Source organism: Dipteris shenzhenensis, chromosome 12, assembly GCF_047967505.1.
Source record: "Dipteris shenzhenensis isolate YYH24624 ecotype China chromosome 12, Dip_SZ_1.0, whole genome shotgun sequence".
Lineage (NCBI taxonomy): Eukaryota > Viridiplantae > Streptophyta > Polypodiopsida > Gleicheniales > Dipteridaceae > Dipteris > Dipteris shenzhenensis.
Window position 1 is genome coordinate 23812320 of NC_141607.1, and position 17946 is coordinate 23830265.

The 17946-nt window shown below is 44.9% G+C and overlaps 1 protein-coding gene across 2 annotated transcripts in view; it reads left to right on the top strand.

Annotated features, from left to right (window-relative positions):
• The window catches only part of LOC147896002 (ribokinase-like), a 31109-nt gene extending 14157 nt beyond the window's left edge, over positions 1-16952 (top strand). Inside the window, exons 2-5 of one of the 2 annotated variants that reach the window (XM_087382705.1) lie at positions 630-917; positions 1332-1517; positions 1975-2170; positions 16455-16952. In XM_087382705.1, coding sequence (XP_087238831.1) covers positions 630-917; positions 1332-1517; positions 1975-2170; positions 16455-16561 — 777 coding nt within the window. In that variant the 3' untranslated portion in view covers positions 16562-16952. The remainder of the gene's footprint in view (positions 1-629; positions 918-1331; positions 1518-1974; positions 2171-16454) is intronic. The other variant, XM_087382706.1, reaches the window with a different exon arrangement.
• The last annotated feature ends 994 nt before the right edge of the window (positions 16953-17946 follow it).

Sequence of the window (17946 nt, forward strand, 5' to 3'; positions counted from 1 at the left end):
AGGACACCTAGGGGAAGAGAGAGAAGCCTAGCTCATTAAGAAAACTTCTTGCATCATCCAGATTTCCTGCAGAGTGCTGCATCAAGAAGGAGAACAATTCATGGTATCAGAGGTGGAAGAATGATTAAGAGGCATTTTCTTTTTTCCAAAGGATTCACGACAACATATGCAACAGGGGAGGACATATCATAGCGGATAGGAAGGGTGGTGTCACATCTTGATCGTTCTATCCTATCTTAGTTTGATCACTCATTTTTGACCTTCCATCAGTCTTAGAAGTTTGGTTTTGTAAGTTTAATTGGTTGCTTCACCTTCAGGTTCAATGAGGAAAAAGAATAGTCATTTTAGAACCACAGAAGTCAACAACAATGCCTTGATTTACCATCTCATTGGCATGTTTACAATACTTCTCACATAATTTTAAGCCTTACTGTGGGGGCCATACTGGTTGAAATAATTGCAGAGTGCTTTCTTGAGCACTTTCTCCATTTGTGAGAAGCTTGGTTTCTGTCAGGTCTCAAGCTCTCTGACTCAAAGCGAAGGTAATGTCCTCAAGCATGATTTTTAGACATTGTCATATGCGAATTTGCTGCATTGTAGCTTGACTTGCTGACAACGTTTCCTTGCAGGTTGGAAAAGATGCTCATGGATCACTAATTCGTGATGCCCTTACATCTTGTGGGGTCCGATTGGAGCATCTGAATTCTATTGCTGTCCCCACCGGCCATGCTGTTGTAATGTTGCAACCTGGAGGTCAAAATTCCATCATCATTGTTGGAGGTGCAAATGTTTCCTGGCCAAGGTTAGAAGACAACATAAGCAGGTTTCCTGTGAGCACACAACAGCTGATCCGGCGAGCTGGGGCTGTGCTTTTACAAAGGGAAGTTCCAGACTCAGTAAACCTGGAGGCTGCGAAGGTAAGCTTCATCTGTATAAGAAGCTAATTTTGTGGACTGGTTTGTTGCATTCTTGCTAAAGATAGTGCTTGACTTAAGCATTTTGGCAGAAATTCTAAAGTAAAAGTCTGTCTTTGGAATTTATGCAAGTGCGTTTAGTTTCAGGATTTAGCTATTTGCTGGGGAAGAAGAACTTCTTTCCAAAATTTCCCTGCAAATCTCTTATGAACTTCCCTTTTAGCAAAGCTTAGATTTGTGTTTCTTTTGTTCCTCCTAGAAAGCATGGCAAACGCCTGTTGTGTATGAAGAACCACTAAACATTGGTGTTTTGAGGATCTTCTTTAAGGGGTTGGAGCTGAATGCTATTTCTTCAGTCTTAGGAATTGTTTGTACTCTGCAATATGTTACTTGAAATGTAGAATCTTGGTGCTGCAGATTGCCAGGAGTGCAAATGTACCAGTCATCCTGGATGCGGGTGGTATCGAGGCGCCTATCCCTGAAGATCTTTTCCACTGTGTAACACTCTTTAGTCCAAATGAGACAGAGCTTGCACGTTTAACAGAAGCACCGGTAGAAAGCCTCGAAGACATCGTTAAGGCTGCAAGACAATGTCAAGAAATGGTATGAAAACATTGACTTTCCAAATTATTAATTATTAATATCTTAAACATGGGCAGTTTCTGTCTTGGGTCGACTACTGGATTTGTGCTAGTCTATATGAATAGAACATTCCTGCTTTCAAAAGAAACATACAATGATAATGGATGACAGGACAACATCTTTTTAAAAAACATGCATTACTTGAGGACGGGAGGCTTAGAAAAAGCAAGCAAACTCTAGGAAAAAAAGCAGAAAGAGCAATAAGGACCACATACAGTCTGAAAATCTAGGGAGCATTGGGCATACAGTCTGGGCCTCAAGAACAGTACCTAGAACAAGTGGAAGTATATAGAATAACATAGAGTACAAAGGGTTTTGTGGCCTTTCAACCAATTTCTTCTCTTACAGATTCTATCAAAATGTATTTATAACTCATGGTAGTTCCAATCTTGATATCCAATGGTTTAATGTTTTGCAGGGTGTGAAACAAGTCTTAGTGAAGTTAGGAGAGAAAGGGTCAATACTCTTGACTGAAGATGGCCACATTACAATGCAACCTGCCATTCTTGCTCCAAACGTGATTGATACAACAGGTGCTGGTGACACCTTCACTGCTGCATATGCGGTGGCTCTTGTGGAAGGTCGATCACCAGCTGATGCCCTTCAGTTTGCAAGTAAGATCAAACAAGCATCTTGTTCTTTCCTTTTTTGTAGCAAATCAAAAGCTCACTTTTACATTGCTGGAACTTGAAATTGCCAGAGTTGAGTGGAGAATGTGCAGCCAGGTTTATAGAAACAAAAATAATGGTATTATTTATTAATACATTCTGCCTGAAGCTTCAGGTGCTTCAAGCCAGCCTTCTGGCTTAACAGACTGCCCACGGTTTCATGGGTCTTCTCTCTCCAAGCTCCCTTCTGGGGCCGCCTTCTTTGCGCAGAACATGGAGCAGCCAGTCGGGTTGCTGTGCCTCCTTCTAGGTGCTGGGGGTGGATGGGCAGCACTTCCAGTCCTCCAACTTGTCACCCTTTCCCTTCCTCCCTATTCGTAGCTCCCCCTGGCCCCCTGTTTATCCTTTCCACCCTCCTCCTCCACCTTTGATCCGTTTACTTGATTTTAGCTTCCTTTGAAGACCTCTTGGTGGCCAAAGGGTATTCTCTTTTCCCTTGCTGCCCTTGTTCTCTTCTCTCTCTCTTCCCTTTCTCTTCTTCCTTACCCGCCTTCTCCCTCTTTATGTTTCCTTTTCCCCCTTCTTACGTGTGCCCCCTCTCACCTTTTCTCTTTTTCTCACTTTATGTTTGGACTCTAGAGCAGCCAGGATAGAGGAGGCTATGTTAGACCAGTTCCTATGTTTGGAGCAGTTCCCCATAGTCCTCTGTTTGGAGCAGGCACTATCCAATGATGCATGAAAAATAGCGAATTCTTGTACTGGGAGGAGCAAGAGGTTGGGGTGGTCATCACAGAGATTTAGTTTTCATAGGACCCTTCTCCCAAAAGTTGAGTGGACGATGGATGCCATAATAATCTAGGAAAGACACTAAGTACAACGGTTAATTCTTTATTATATGTGCTATGATTATACCCTGCTGGTTTTAATTTTTGACTTTCTTATGCTGTGGGATGTCCAGCCTACATAGGGACTACTTTAATCCCAACACCAATAGCATCAGTTATAACTACAAAGAATGGTCCATAAAAATTAGGTAGTTGTAACATAGGAGCCTTTTAAGAGCTTCTTTCAAAGATTCGAAAGATTTGTTTGGTTGTTTAGTCCAATGGAAATGTATGGCTTTTCTAGGAAGTTTTATCTCTGGATTTGCAATAAAGGCAAAGTTGTCAACAAACTTTCTTTAAAAGCTGCATAATCCCATGAATGATCTCAACTCATGTATATCTAATGATCACTGCTCCCAGTCCGGGGTGGATGGGGGCAGCACTTCCAGTCCTCCAACTTCTCACACTTTCCCTTCCTCCCTATTTGTAGCTCCCCCTGACCCCCTGTTTATCCTTTCCGCCCCCCCTCCACGTTTAATCCATTTTCTTGCTTTTGGCTTCTTTTGAAGACCTATTGGTGGCCCAAGGGTATTCTCTTTCCCTTGCTGCCCTTGTCCCCTTCTCGCTTTTCTTTCCCCTTCTTGTCTTCTCTATCTCTTCCCTTTCTCTTCTTCCTTACCCACCTTCTCCCTCGTTACTTTTCCTTTTCCCCCTTCTTACTTGTTACCCCCCCCCCCCAACCAACCCTCATGACACCCCCTGTCCCCTCCCTTACCTTCTTTCCCCCAATTTCTTTACTACCTCTAACCCTTCTTCCTTATTTTCCCCCAGTTTGTTTCCTGCCCCCACTTCTTCTCCCTTCTTTTTCCCCATTTCGGACCCCTCCCCCCCCTCTTTTTTCTCACTCTATGTTTGGAGCAGCCAGGATAGAGACTATGTTAGTTGGAGCAGTTCCCCATAGCCCTAATTTTGGAGCAGTTCCCCATAGTCCTCTGTTTGGAGCAGTCGCTATCCAATGATGCATGAGGAATAGCAAATTCTTGTACCGGGAGGAGCAAGAGGTTGGGGCGGTCATCATAGAGATTTAGTTTTCATAGGACCCTTCATAGGACCGGGAGGAGCAAGAGGTTGGGGCGGTCATCACAGAGATTTAGTTTTCATAGGACCCTTCTCCCAAAAGTTGAGTGGACGATGGATGCCATAATAATCTAGGAAAGACACTAAGTACAATGGTCAAGTCTTTATCGTATGTGCTATAATTATACCCTGCTGGTTTTAATTTTTGACTTTCTTATGCTGTGGGGTCCAGCCTACATAGGGACTGGGGGCAGTCATCACAGACATAGGACCCTTCTCCCAAAAGTTGAGTGGACGATGGATGCCATAATAATCTAGGAAAGACACAAGTACAACGATTAAGCCTTTATCGTATGTGCTATAATTATACCCTGCACTTGCTTATGCTGTGGGATGTCCAGCTTACATAGGGACTGCTTTATTCCCAATGCCAATAGCATCAATTACAGCTACAAAGAATGGTCTAGAGAAAATTAGGTAGTTATAACATAGGAGCCTTTGTAAGAGCTTCTTTCAAAGCTTCAAAAGATTTGTCTGGTCGTTTAGTCCAATGGAAATGTATGGCTTTTCTAGGAAGTTTTGTCTCTAGATTTGCAATAAAGGGAAAGTTGTTGACAAACTTTCTTTAATAATCCCACAAATGATCTTAATGCATGTATATCTTGTGATCGCTGCTCCAGCAAACCTCTGCCCACCACAAGCCAATGCGAAGGATGGGAGCAGCCAAGCGGGCACTCTAGAGCACCCGACCAACCACGCTGCTTGAAGCTTCAAGCGCGAACAGTGGCGGGGCTTGCACACAGCAATGGTGTGACCAAAAGGGGCAGAACAAGGGCTAAAAGCACAGCGAAGTGGTGGAGGAGAGGCTATGGCACGGGTGGCACGGGTGTCCCTAGAGACAAGCACTAGGAGCTTGCCCAGCTCCTGGAGCTCTCCCAAGCAGTGGGAATGTTCGGTGCTCTCCGTTTCAGCCCGCATTTGTTTTGGAGGCCTACATTGCTAGTCATGACTCTCCCGAGGGAATTGCAAGGGAGAAGAGCGAGGAGAGAGGGTCTGAGGATGAAGGACGGAGAGTCGGAAGGATAGAGCTTGCCTTGTAGCTGATGTTTTGGAGCTGTAACAATGTGGTCTTGGAGCTGAATATGGCACCTAAAAACACAGATTTGGAGCTTGAAATGCAGCTCACCAAAAAATGCAAATAAGGCTTTGTTTGAAGACAGTTTACAGAGCAGATCTGCCATGTTCTTGAAGCTGTAGCTCTCAGGTTTCACTGACCTTGAGAGCAGTAGGAACTGAGGAATGGCGCGACTATAGAAGCAGATCCAGAGCCCAATAAACCCCATTTTGGAGAAGCAGTGCTTCAAATGTTGAGCAGCTGAAAGGCACCTTTTTCCAGCTCGACATGGAGAGCATATAAGTCACAAAAAAGCTGGCCGTTTTCTTCTGCTAGGAAGCCCATTTTCCTCTGCTGGGTAACAGTCCCGGATAGGAGAGGAGGAGGCGAGGGGCAGAGGGGCAGAGGAGCTGAGGGGGGGTAGGGAGGATGAGCTAAGAGCCATCTCGCACCATATTTTTACTCTTGCGAGGCACCGACTATATGGATGACACAATAGGAAATTCATTAGGTCATTAGAAACAAGCTATGGTAGGTGTATATTTACTGCACTTGGACGTCCCTAACACAACCACATGCCAATGATATGACATTCTATAGGGAGCACTTCCTTTTCCCTACCGAGATGGGTCATCCATTCACCTGGATATCTACATATTCATCTCTTGCATGGAGTGTGGACAGTTATGGGCCAGCTTCATATCTCATCTCATAGCTGAGGCGATGGGATGCTAGGAATGCACAAGCCTTAACTTTAATTGCACTTTCAGTGAAGAGGTGCATTATACCTCATATCAGGTCATGCAGGACTTCTAAAAATGCATGGGACATTTTGGATGCGATGTATCAAGCCCGTAATGAGGGAAGTGTCTCATTTTTTAAACGGGAACTTGTTTCAGTAATGATGCATGAAGGAGACTCACTGTCAGACCATGTGACTAAAATTCAGGATCTCATGGAGCAACTCTTGAATATTGACGAAGCCATTCCAGGTGCCCCACTACTTTGAAATCCTTGCCGGAGCCGTATTTTCTCTTTCACACGTCACTCAATTTGTCCCTAAGAGGTAATCCAAAGACACTTACAGGAGCTTGTGGGAAATTCATTGCAAGAGGAGTAGACGTGGAAAAACATGTCAGCTAATATACGTGGTGGAGAGCAGGCATTTGCTACTAAGTACAAAGGAAGGTCAAAGTTCGTTGGAGTAGCCAAAGCATGATGCATGACAATCATCTGGAAAGGAGAAGAGGGATACAAATAAGCCAAGAAAAGGGAAAATGGCATTACTACAAAAAGTCATGTCACTACATCACTGAGTTCGTTGGAGTAGCCAAAGCATGATGCATGACAATCATCTGGAAAGGACAAGAGGGATACAAATAAGCCAAGAAAAGGGAAAATGGCATTACTACAAAAAGTCACGTCACTACATCACTGAGTACCCGAAAAGGATTACAAGGGAGAAAAAGAAGAGTTTGATATGGCAATTTCAGATTCTTCACCTTCGGATACCAATGAGGATGATGCTACTGCCGACTTTGTAGAGCATGATTGGGCATTCTTCAGTTGTAGTTACGATGCCTCTTGGAAGTTCTGCTCGTTCAATGTTGATGAGTTGTTGACACATGGTATTTTGACAATGGTGCATCTGAACACATAATGTCTAGAAAGCTGTTGTTTGACAAATTGTCTTTTTCTCCTATAGGCAAGAAAGTTTCTTTTGCCAGTAATTCTTCTTATCCTATTAGAGGAATTGGGGAGATCTTGCTCATAGCCTTTGATGGCTCTGATTCCATCTTTATGACGTTTTTTTTGTTTTGGGAGCAAGAAAAATTTTCTATCTATCTCTTCTTCACAAGAAGGGGATATCATGTTATTTTTGACGATAATTGCACGATCAAGCTATAGAAAATGAGTATGCCTTGGTAATGTCTGGTACTCTTTGAGCTTGATAGTTTTGATAAGCGGTTACACAATGCTTGTAGTTGCTTCTCCTTCTACCTTTGCCATGTATGATGCAAAGTTGTGGCATGCCAACTTCGGGCATGTCAACTATGGCAGCCTGATGCTCTTACAGAGATATCGGATGGTTGATGCATTTCCATATTTGGAGGTTCCCCCAAAACATGTGTGTGAGGGTTGCATTCTCAGTAAAGAAAAAAGCAAAAAAAATTATGGGCTTCAAGCACTCCATTGCTTTGGTTGAAAATCGTTCAAGATGCCAAGTGCAAATCCTACTATCTGACAAAGGGGGGAATACATGTCCAATGAATTTGCAAAAATAAGAAGGGCATCATGAATCAATGCACTGCTCGTTATACTCTAGAGGAGCATTGTGTGGTTGAACATAGAAATCAGTCACTCCTGGAGATGGCCAGATGCAGCAGAGGGGCTGCTACACAAATTTTGGATGGAAGCAATGAAGTGCTAAATTTTAATGGTCTTCAAGCACTTTATTTCTGTTGGTTGAAAATCATTCAGGATGCCAAGTGCAAATCCTACTTTTTGACAAAGGGAGGAAGGGGGGGGGGGAGGGGGGATCATTTCAAATGAACTTGCAAAATTCTTGGCTAAGAAGGGCATCATGCATCAATGCATTGTGCGTTATGCTCGAGAGCAAATTGGTGCAGTTGATGTAAAAATGGTTTCACTTGTGGAGATGGCCTGATGCATGATTAAAGCAAAGGGGCTTCTTCTGAATAGATCTACTTCAGCATGCATGGTATGCATCCCATGCGCACTATCTCGTGCAGCCTCAAAAGAATCAGGTTCATCCCCATCAAAGAGATTGCTAACCCAAGCTGAATCTGAAAAGTTTCTCTCATCAATGTCTCTGCGTGTCCAGCCAGGAAGAGGAGCAAAGTCTGCTCTCTTGGAGAGTATGAAGCAGCCAATGTGGGACTATTCTTGCTTCCTGCAAGGCTGAACCTTCTTGTGCAACAACATCATCAATGTCTTGCTGAGTAACAGGATCAGACATAGGCTGATTTGAGGCATCCAGAACTTGTGGTTCCTATTGCAAACTCTGATTTGCAGCAGGTATATCAGCTTTTGTATCAAAAGATATGGGCAGCAACCCTGCAAACATATCAAAAGAATCACGATCTTGCTGTTTACTGAGTTCAGCATGCACATTTTGGTTGGAAATTGCGTTGGACATAAAAACAGCCTTTCTGAATGGGGATCTCTTGGAAGGGGTGTATGTGGCGCAGCCATAGGCTTTGTGATGCCTGGATAGGGCGTCGTGGCAGTGTACCATTTGATGCCGTTATCTACAATCAAGCTGTTGGACGCCTCATCTAGTCAAGCAATACTAGGCCAGATATTCAATTTGTAGTGTTGCAATTGAGTACCTTTATCCAGCCCAATGACACTACATTGGCAGGCTTTCAAGGGTGTCTTCCACGACTTGCAAGGCACACGGTCATTTGGATTGGTGTTTCCTGAAGGGTGACTTGCAGTTGCATACAGTGACTTAGATTGAATTCGTGATTATAACACTGGCCAATGGAAATTGTTTCTCTTTGGGGCTTTCATGCATTTCATGGTTGAGTAAGAAACAATTGATGGCTCTTATGAAGTTGAGTACAAGGTAGCTTTCACAAATAACAATCAAACGTGTTTGGTTGCGATGATTGCTTGTAGATGTACATGCATCATTGAGTCACAACTCCAATTCTCAAAGTGCTATTGCACTAGCACAGAATCTTGTACTTCATGCCCACACAAAACACATTGAAATTCATTAACATTATGTCAGAGAGCAGTTATATGCAGGGGAGATCAGCTTAATCTTTTCCTGACACATCAGAATGTGGCTGATGTGTTCACCAAGGTATTAAGAAAAGTTTGAGTGCAGGAGGTGTTGGAAATATTAAGGTAGTGGTTATTGGTAGGGTAGTGATAAGGTTAGGGGCACCTTCACCCTCATTTACATTTGTTCCCTTAACCATAAGTTAGTTGTCTGTAAGGGTCTTAACCCCAGTAGTCTTACACCTTATGGTTTTATCCCTTGTACTTCATTGTTGTTAAATAATTTTCAATAGAACAATTGAGCATTTGTTGCTTCTTCCCCTTCGCGCATCTTGGCTTCCACTTCTCACACTTCAACAATCAAAAAATGCAAGGTTCTGATCATGCAACATTCACCAGTGTGGTAGAGGTAGAGAAGAAAGATGGAGAAGGAAGATGAAGCAATAAACTAGCTTCAAGAGGAGGATGCTCAAGTAATATAGGTGGAAGAGGTTAAGCAGATGCTAACGCGACAAAAGTTAAGTTTTCTTGGGACCATTGGCAGAGTATCGATGGAAAGAAAGAGATTTGTTATTGCCAGTGAAAGCTTGGGCATTGTGCAGAGGCTTGCTACAGTTCCCCGTCCTTCATCTGAGACCTTCATGGCTTCTTTTCTCCCACATTATATCTTTAGCCAAGATGGTTTTCCCTTGTTCGGCTTTAATCCCCTTCTGCACTTGCTCACGCCCCTTTTGCCTTTCGTCGTTCCTTTAGCTTGTGGGTTTTTTTGTCCAACCCTTTCTTGGGCTGACGAACTGCCTTTTGGGAAGTTCTTGTCCTCATCCAAGGCCTTTCCACTTTGTGGTCTAAAGGAGTGCTTGTGGGCACTCTTCTTGAGCCCTTTCAGGTTCAACATCCTCCCTTTTTGTCCTTCATTTCCTCCCTTTGTGCCTTGACTGCTCACAAACGGCAAGGTACCTTCCATATCTTAGGTTGACCTAGGGGGTGTATAGCCTCATGGCTTCCCTCCTTACCTCTTCTTTGTGTTCACAGCCCTCCTTTCCTTTCTCTCCTTCTCTTCTGGTTTTCCTCCCTCCCTCCTTTGTGTTCTCGGCCCCCTCTTCTTTCTCTTTTTTTTGCCAGAGAAAAGAACTTCTATTAAAGCTTGAAAATCACCCATACGAAATCAGCAAAACCAAAAGGTGCTGATCATGGAAAAGAAAATAAAACACTGGTTGTCACAAAGAAACCAGCGTGTTTCCAAAGAACCTACCTCACTGCCTAGGGAGTCTCTGTAAGAGGGGCTTACAGCTAGGGTTGTGGTCTATACATCCAGTAAATACCTCTCGTGGTAATGGCATTAAAAATGCTTGCATGCCAAACCTTGCAGAAACACTCTTGCCTTTTAGCGGTGGCTCTAGAACTTGTGGAGTACGGCACTCCTAGAGGGCACACAAGGTGAATATGATGTCCTGCCATATGGCAATGAGGATAGCCACCGAGGAGTCTTGTTGGCCTCCCATCATCTGACTACAACGGGCGACCTAGATGTTCCAAGCAGCGATGCTGGACACCGTCTCCCATACACTATCCTTGGGTGATGTCGGAGGGCACAGGGGAGGGAGGCGATGCATCATATGCCTCAATCCTGGATACATGTTGGCCCTAGATCCTGTATATTGGAGAGAATAGATCATGGAGAGAGCGTGCCCATGCCACCATCCCCCATACTACACCTCTGCGGGCTGGCCACAATCTTGAAGGTTGCTGCCCATATCCTCTGTGCGGCCGGACAGCCACAGAGGCAGTGAGGGATCGTCTCTAACACTCCGTCTGTATAGTAAAGACACTTGCCATCCACCGACATCTGCTCCAACTAAGGGCTGATGGGAAGGGCTCCATGTGCCACTATCCAGAAGAAAATTGATATCTTTCGTGGTCTTAGGTTGGTCGAGAGACAAGACCACAAACACCAAAAAACCTCGTGGGGAATGTCCTACTCAACCCAATGGCGCTTCCTTGAGGGAGTCTAGACTACTGGATCCACTAAATGCATCGGCCAATGCAAGGCACCTCCTCCACCCTATCTGAGTGCCCTACTCTAGCAAGCCAAAACCACTCACCTGGCTCCCCTTGGACCTCCCAAAGGGGCCGGCCCTCCCAAATCCAAAGGCGCCAATGTGCTCCCTCCCGAATAGTCCAGATCCTACCCAACCGGCCCACTATCATGTCCTCTACCACTCTAGCCCATCCAAAATCGCCTCGTCCCCACGATCCCTCTCTGTCTCAGCTCGCAAGAGGCCTCCTGGTCCCTCTTTGTAGTATCTGTGACGGTAACACCCATAGGACTGCAGCAGAAACTGAATCCTATGAGGTAACCCTACCCTCGAGAATTGTCTAGACCAATGGTGGGAATCCAGGCACTGCTCAATCCCTCCCATCACAAGCAAAGGTTGCTGCATCAATCTCTGTCATCCATAAACCTGCCCCCCTTGAATGTGAGAGAGCCTCCAACCTAGCCCTTGCATCCAAAGAAAGCTGACTCCTAACCCCGAAGGACCTCACTGGGGTATTGTTCCACTGTGCCCAACTGATATGAGTCCGCTAATCTCGCATGCATCCCTCTTGGTCTCAGACCCTTGGGTGCCACATGAGCAACTGCCTTTCGAACTCCTGGCATGTGGGGCTAACCCAGATGAGTCCCTCGGACAATCGTCTATAGACCTTGCCTTGCTAAGGATCCTCATCAGGGGGGAGCCCTTCCTTGTGAGGGGGGCCTCTGAAAATCCACTCGTGGGACTGTTGCCGCTGTCCACCTGTGTGGGGGGTGTTCTTGAGAAGCCCTCGTTGTAGCAAGAGCTTCCAGGGATCAAAGCTTGGGGTGAGACTAAAGACCACTAACTTGCCCAAAAGGTCTCTGGCTCTGCATCGCTAGGTCAATGATGCTTGGGCTTGTAGCAAGGTCACTGCCTGCCATGCGACTTTGGCTCTACTATTGCTCCTACTATCAGAACCTGGCCATAAGAAGTTATGCACTAGGCATCGGAGCTAACCCATGCAGCCTCTCTGAAAGCACCAGCACGAGGGAATGAACCAGGACATTGACAAAAGGATCTGATTGGCCACTAGGGCTCTGCCTGGCAAAGAGAGTTTGGCGGAGCTCCAATACAAAAGCTTGTGTTGCACACTCTCTAGCACAAGGGCGATCTACTGGGCTGTTGAGATATCAATGCCCACCTAAAAGCCTATATACCTTGCTTTGTGACCTCTTGGAATCCACCGGAAGCCGGATGTAGCCCCCCACTCTACGATCTCCTGGACTGCATCAGTTGTTGCTGTGAGGAAACCATATACCTAGATGAATCCAGGAACATTCCCAAACTCATCCTCTAAAAACACAACATAGTGCAGTTTCAATCTCATGATAGTCACTCACAAGGTTGAAAACCATAAACTCCATCATGCATAGCAGGGACTAGCTACTATGACATCCCCACTGACGTCATCAGCGCCCAACAATGGGTGTAGACCATAGTATAAAAATATGCTCTCACACATACAAATCCACACACCCACACATACTTGAGCATCAATTTATACAAAGTCTTCGTACTGAGTTTCTATCGGCACTCCGGAGGTAAAGGGCAGACTCAGCCATGATGAAGGCTAGCACTAAAGGAGAAGGCTAATCAAAAGGTAGTCCAAAATCTCTTCATTCAAGCTACAACTGCTTGTGAAGTCTAAACATTTTCATTTTAGTCTCTCCCCAACGAGCATCTAAATCTAAATCTAGCTGATAGGGCAACGCACCAATTAAGATAGAAAGAATTGTCACAATACCAGCAGGCCGCAACTTGGACGAAAACTTCACAAGGTGAAATTTGCATGTCCGCTAATACGACAGAAGCATATACCTAGATGAATCCAGGAACATTCCCGAACTCATCCTCTAAAAACACAACATAGTGCAGTTTCAATCTCATGATAGTCACTCACAAGGTTGAAAACCATAAACTCCATCATGCATAGCAGGGACTAGCTACTATGACATCCCCACTGACGTCATCAGCTCCCAACAATGGGTGTAGACCATAGTATAAAAATATGCTCTCACACATACAAATCCACACACCCACACATACTTGAGCATCAATTTATACAAAGTCTTCGTACTGAGTTTCTGTCGGCACTCCGGAGGTAAAGGGCAGACTCAGCCATGATGAAGGCTAGCACTAAAGGAGAAGGCTAATCAAAAGGTAGTCCAAAATCTCTTCATTCAAGCTACAATTGCTTGTGAAGTCTAAACATTTTCATTTTAGTCTCTCCCCAACGAGCATCTAAATCTAAATCTAGCTGATAGGGCAACGCACCAATTAAGATAGAAAGAATTGTCACAATACCAGCTGTGAGGAAACCAACTGACTTGGTCCAATTGATCTTGGCCCCTGGGGCCAAGCAATATGTCTCTAGGGCCCCACAGACTCCCTTCAAACTCTCTACAATGCCCTCCACAAAGAGCATTGTATAATCCACAAACTCTAGGAGCTCCTCCTTTAGTGAAACAGGAACCTCATCCCTAAGACACCTGTTGCCTAGGAATGAAGTTAATAGCCAAGATCCTCTACAACAAAGAGAAAGGGAGCGAGGGAGCAGCCCTGTTGGACTGAGTGAGAAAGGGAGAAAGCCTCCCCCTGTAACCGCTGATAAGCATCTAGCTAACACTTCCTGCATGCATTACCGAGACCCCACGAATCAATTTTTCAAAAAGCCATCCTCTACATAGTGCCATCCAAAAAAGACCACTCCACCTTGTTGTAAGACTTTACGAAATTCAAAAGCAGGATCGCCATAGGTTGAGACTCCTCACAATCCCAATCCATGGCTTTCCAAAAAGTGAAGATGTTGTCCAGGATGTTGCGCTCTTGAATGACACTTGTGTGCATGTCGTGATAATAGTGGCGAGGTGGGGCCTCAACCACAAACTCAAGACCTTGGCTAAGATCTTGTAGGTAGTATCTAGTAAGGTGATCGGTCTGGACTATTGAACATCTGACCCATCCCCCCCTTTGGAGTCAAGTATATCTAACCTCTGCTCAAGGATTGAGGAAGCGAGCTTGAGTCGAAGATCTCATGAAAAGCCATGTGAGCATCTCAAAGAACTCCTTGCTTGTCCTCCGCAAACTCTAGGTTGTTGAAATCTCCTCCAACAATCCAAGAGTCGACATCTTGGAGGCACTTCGTCAACCGCCTCTAAGAAGCAGGGCGGTGTTGTCTACAAGCCGGTGTGTGCACGTTTAGGATCCCAATTCTAGACTTGGCCACCTGGAGACCCATCCAAACTGCTTGTTTTGTGGTAAGCTCACCCTGGGAGCCTGCACCACAACCCCGGACTTCTGTGACTTCGAAGGGGGCTTCGAAGTAGAGTAGTCTTTATTTGTGCGATGGCATGCCAACGGCATGAGCCAAAACTCCTTCAACAAGAGTTGCCCAAGGCAGGGGGCCTAGGACCTTCGAAGGAGAGCAGTTTGTATCTGTGCGACGGCGTACCAAGGGCATACAAATGTGGGCTGATACGAGGAGCACTACACACTCCCAACCACTCGGGACTGCTCCAGAGCTCCAGAGGCTGTGCGAGCTCCTAGTGCTCGTCTCTAGGGGAACCTGCAACCTAGGGGCTGCTGTGGGAGCTGCGCCTAGGAATTGGGCTGCACACGCAGCACCTCAGAACACATAAATGCGGCGGGAGACCAGCGAACCAGAGGCTGTTAACCTTCCGAGTTCAACCTCTGCTTACGAACCGATGCGAAGGAGGGGAGCAGCCAGGTGGGCACGCCAGAGGCCTTGTTTCACTCCTCTCTCCTTCCCCGCTTTTGATTTTCCTCCCCTTCTGCTTCCCTTCTCGTCCTTTTTGGGCATCGTTAAGCAGTCCTGTCTCACTGCTTTTGCCCCGTTTTTAACGATCCACTTACTTTTGCTAGCAGGGTTATCCTGTTTGGAATTCTCAAGCAGGTGACCATTTGGTCTAACCAGAGGACCTCACATGGCAGATTTCCTGATTCCCACCGCCATCCAGATTTCCCGCTCCCCTGAGGACAAAACAACAGGTCCATGGCTTAGGAACTACAAGACATGTTAATTGTGAGGCCCATCTTCTGTCTCACGCCTACTGGCCGCTAGATTCCTGACTCGGTCCAAGTGATCTTAGCACTCTATGGTGACCACATCTAGGAGGCCACCATCAGTGGGAGGGAGCCTTCCTTCTCTAGCTCACCTAGCCTAAGGTCGCCTTGTCCCTGGTTGAGCAAAGTTAGTGTATCTGGCTCCCACTTGGTGCTTTTCATCCCTTGGCACCATGAGATACACTCCCACTTGGTGCTTTTCATCCCTTGGCACCATGAAGTTTGTTGTGGATGATATGGACCCCACCAACACGTTCCTAGATTTCGAGTTATGCTTTGATTCCCTGTGGAGTACAGATCCATCCTCCCATCCATTTGGCACATATTTTGGCATATTTAGAAGCCCGACGACAGTGGATCCAGTTCTCACTGATGACGGAGTACCAACAATACACGTGATTATATAGGATCCCGATACCCTTCTCAAGGATGTGATGGACATATCCTTTGTGTAGGCACCCTATACCACTGCGCATGCAACATTTGTTTATCCTAAAATTTCTATTTCTGTAGAATATAAGGTCACAATTGGTTGCTTTTTACTTTGTCAAGACAATGCTAGAGATCCAAGGCTGAAAGAATAACCAGTGGTACACCGTCTGTTGTCAAGACTCCAGCCCAATTCACATTGAGATAACCAAAAAAATCAATATATGGAAACCTGCTATATTTCAGACCATAATCCCAGGTGCCTTTGAGATATCTAAGTACTGTGAACACATAACAGAGACTGCTGGGGTAGACCTCAATTGTTTTTTGGCCGCCCCCCATTAGTACCGTCGACCCAAATTCCACCCTCAGCGGAGTCTGGACTAGGGTGGAGGGGAAGATAAAGTGCAGATATGCTGCAAGGAGTGCCAGAAGAACTTGAAGAAGGGCATGTCAGAGACAAGATAGCTCGAGACTAGCTAGATAACTAGTCCTCAATCGTAATGATCTGCCACATACAGTTGATAGTACAAATTCTTTCAGAGAACGTTCCTCTCTTAAGTCTTGACCTGGGGTATAGATTATGACCTGTGACTCGGGAGAAACCCTTGGAGATGCTGAGTAAAGGAAGGAAGGCGAGCCCATGATATGCATTTTGTGGGAGAAATGTGCACAGGGGGCTCACGGGTTTCAACTGTAAGCAAGGGTAGCTTAAGTCTGGCAGTGCAGACCATATCTTTTAAGTAATGCTTAATAGGTGATGTGCCTTTCTTGACCAAAATTGAATGGTTCCATCAATACCACTTAAGGTTGTATTAACTGTGATTCTTGTTTCAACTAGGCCACAACTTGTAAACAAAATTTGCTTCAAATCAAACTAAAGGTGGATCTTTAGTGATATAATACTGATCCTATTTCTGATCAAAATATTCCAGCAGCTGCAGCATCTCTCTGTGTTCGTGCAAAAGGAGCTATTCCTAGCATGCCTGACCGAAAGGCTGTGATGCAATTGTTAGAAGAAGTTCAAAAAAAGCCATTTTGAGTACAAAGCTGTGCGTCACTTTAGCTCTTATGTAGCAATTATAACCTCGTTATTTTTGTTTCTCTTTTTGCTTGTTGCATAGCTGCACATCAACTCAACAAGAAAGTTTGTGCTCTACTAGACTAGAAGAAGACTGTCTCGTGTCCGGTAGATCTCCTGGAATTCTTTTCCCTGGTGACACAATAATAGTGCTTCAAAAGTCTTCAAAGCTTTGCCTGACCAGTGGTCAAAGAACCCCTCTGTAAAAAAAGAACAGCTTTTTCCCAGTGGCTGTGCTTGTGATAATGTCATAACTGTAGGATAATATAAACTAACTGCTTCCACAGAAATGAACAAGTCCAGTCATCATGAAGCCAAGAACTGGGACGTCTGTATATTTCATCCTTTTGGAAATCGGGTTGTTTTCTGATCCATGTTGGAAAATATGACTTCAAATTTTAATTCATATATATTTTTCTCAAGTTTAAATGTATTCTTACTAATTTTATCCCAATCAATCTACCAACATGGATAGTATCACATATACTTCAACAGTAGAAACTCATTGCCATTTCTGTCTGAACCTCCACTTCTTTTCCTTGTGATTGTGTGTGGATTCATGCCATCATGATTTGTCTCCTCTTTGGCTTGTTTCTTCTACGTGCATGTCATGATTTGAAGTGGAATCATACCGAAGATATTGGCATAGGTAGCAATTGGAGATGTGAAAATGGATGTCTGAACATGGAGATATAGTACAACTAGTGGGATATAACGTGGATGTCTTGATATGATACAATGGCTTGGTAATTGAAGTTTTCTGCAATCTTCGAATTCAACTAGGCCATGGCTCAATGACATTGAGCTGCTAAGGGGCATTTAGTTAAATCCTCCATTCCATGTATTATTTTATTACTGAATGAATGATCCCGATATGTTCGCAGCAGAGCTGCAGATGCTTTAAGCATCTGTCAACTTGGTCCCTAGCTTGGCACAAACGATGCATGCTATTACCCAAAGGTCGTCACATTATTGCATCATTAGCCACCACAACCGTGCAAAGGCTTGCACCTTCATCAAATATGCCACCTATGACAATTCATCTAACCTCTTCTGAGAGTGTTGGTGCTTTAATAGCGCATTCTCTCGGTGCTGTTTTATGCCTTATGGGAACCAGCCACAAAAGTATCGAACTGCTGGTAAGTGGTTGTGAACAATCACAGTGGAAAGGAAACATGCGGTGGTAGATTTCGATATTCCTCTTCCCTGGTACTAATGGGGAATCTGTATTCTTAGTTATGGGTCCCTCGACAGGGTGCATCTCTTCAGTATGAGTGAATCTGCTACAGCTACTAGGTCTATTTTGGACATTTTCCACTGCTTAAGCTTTAAGGGATCCTTTTGAA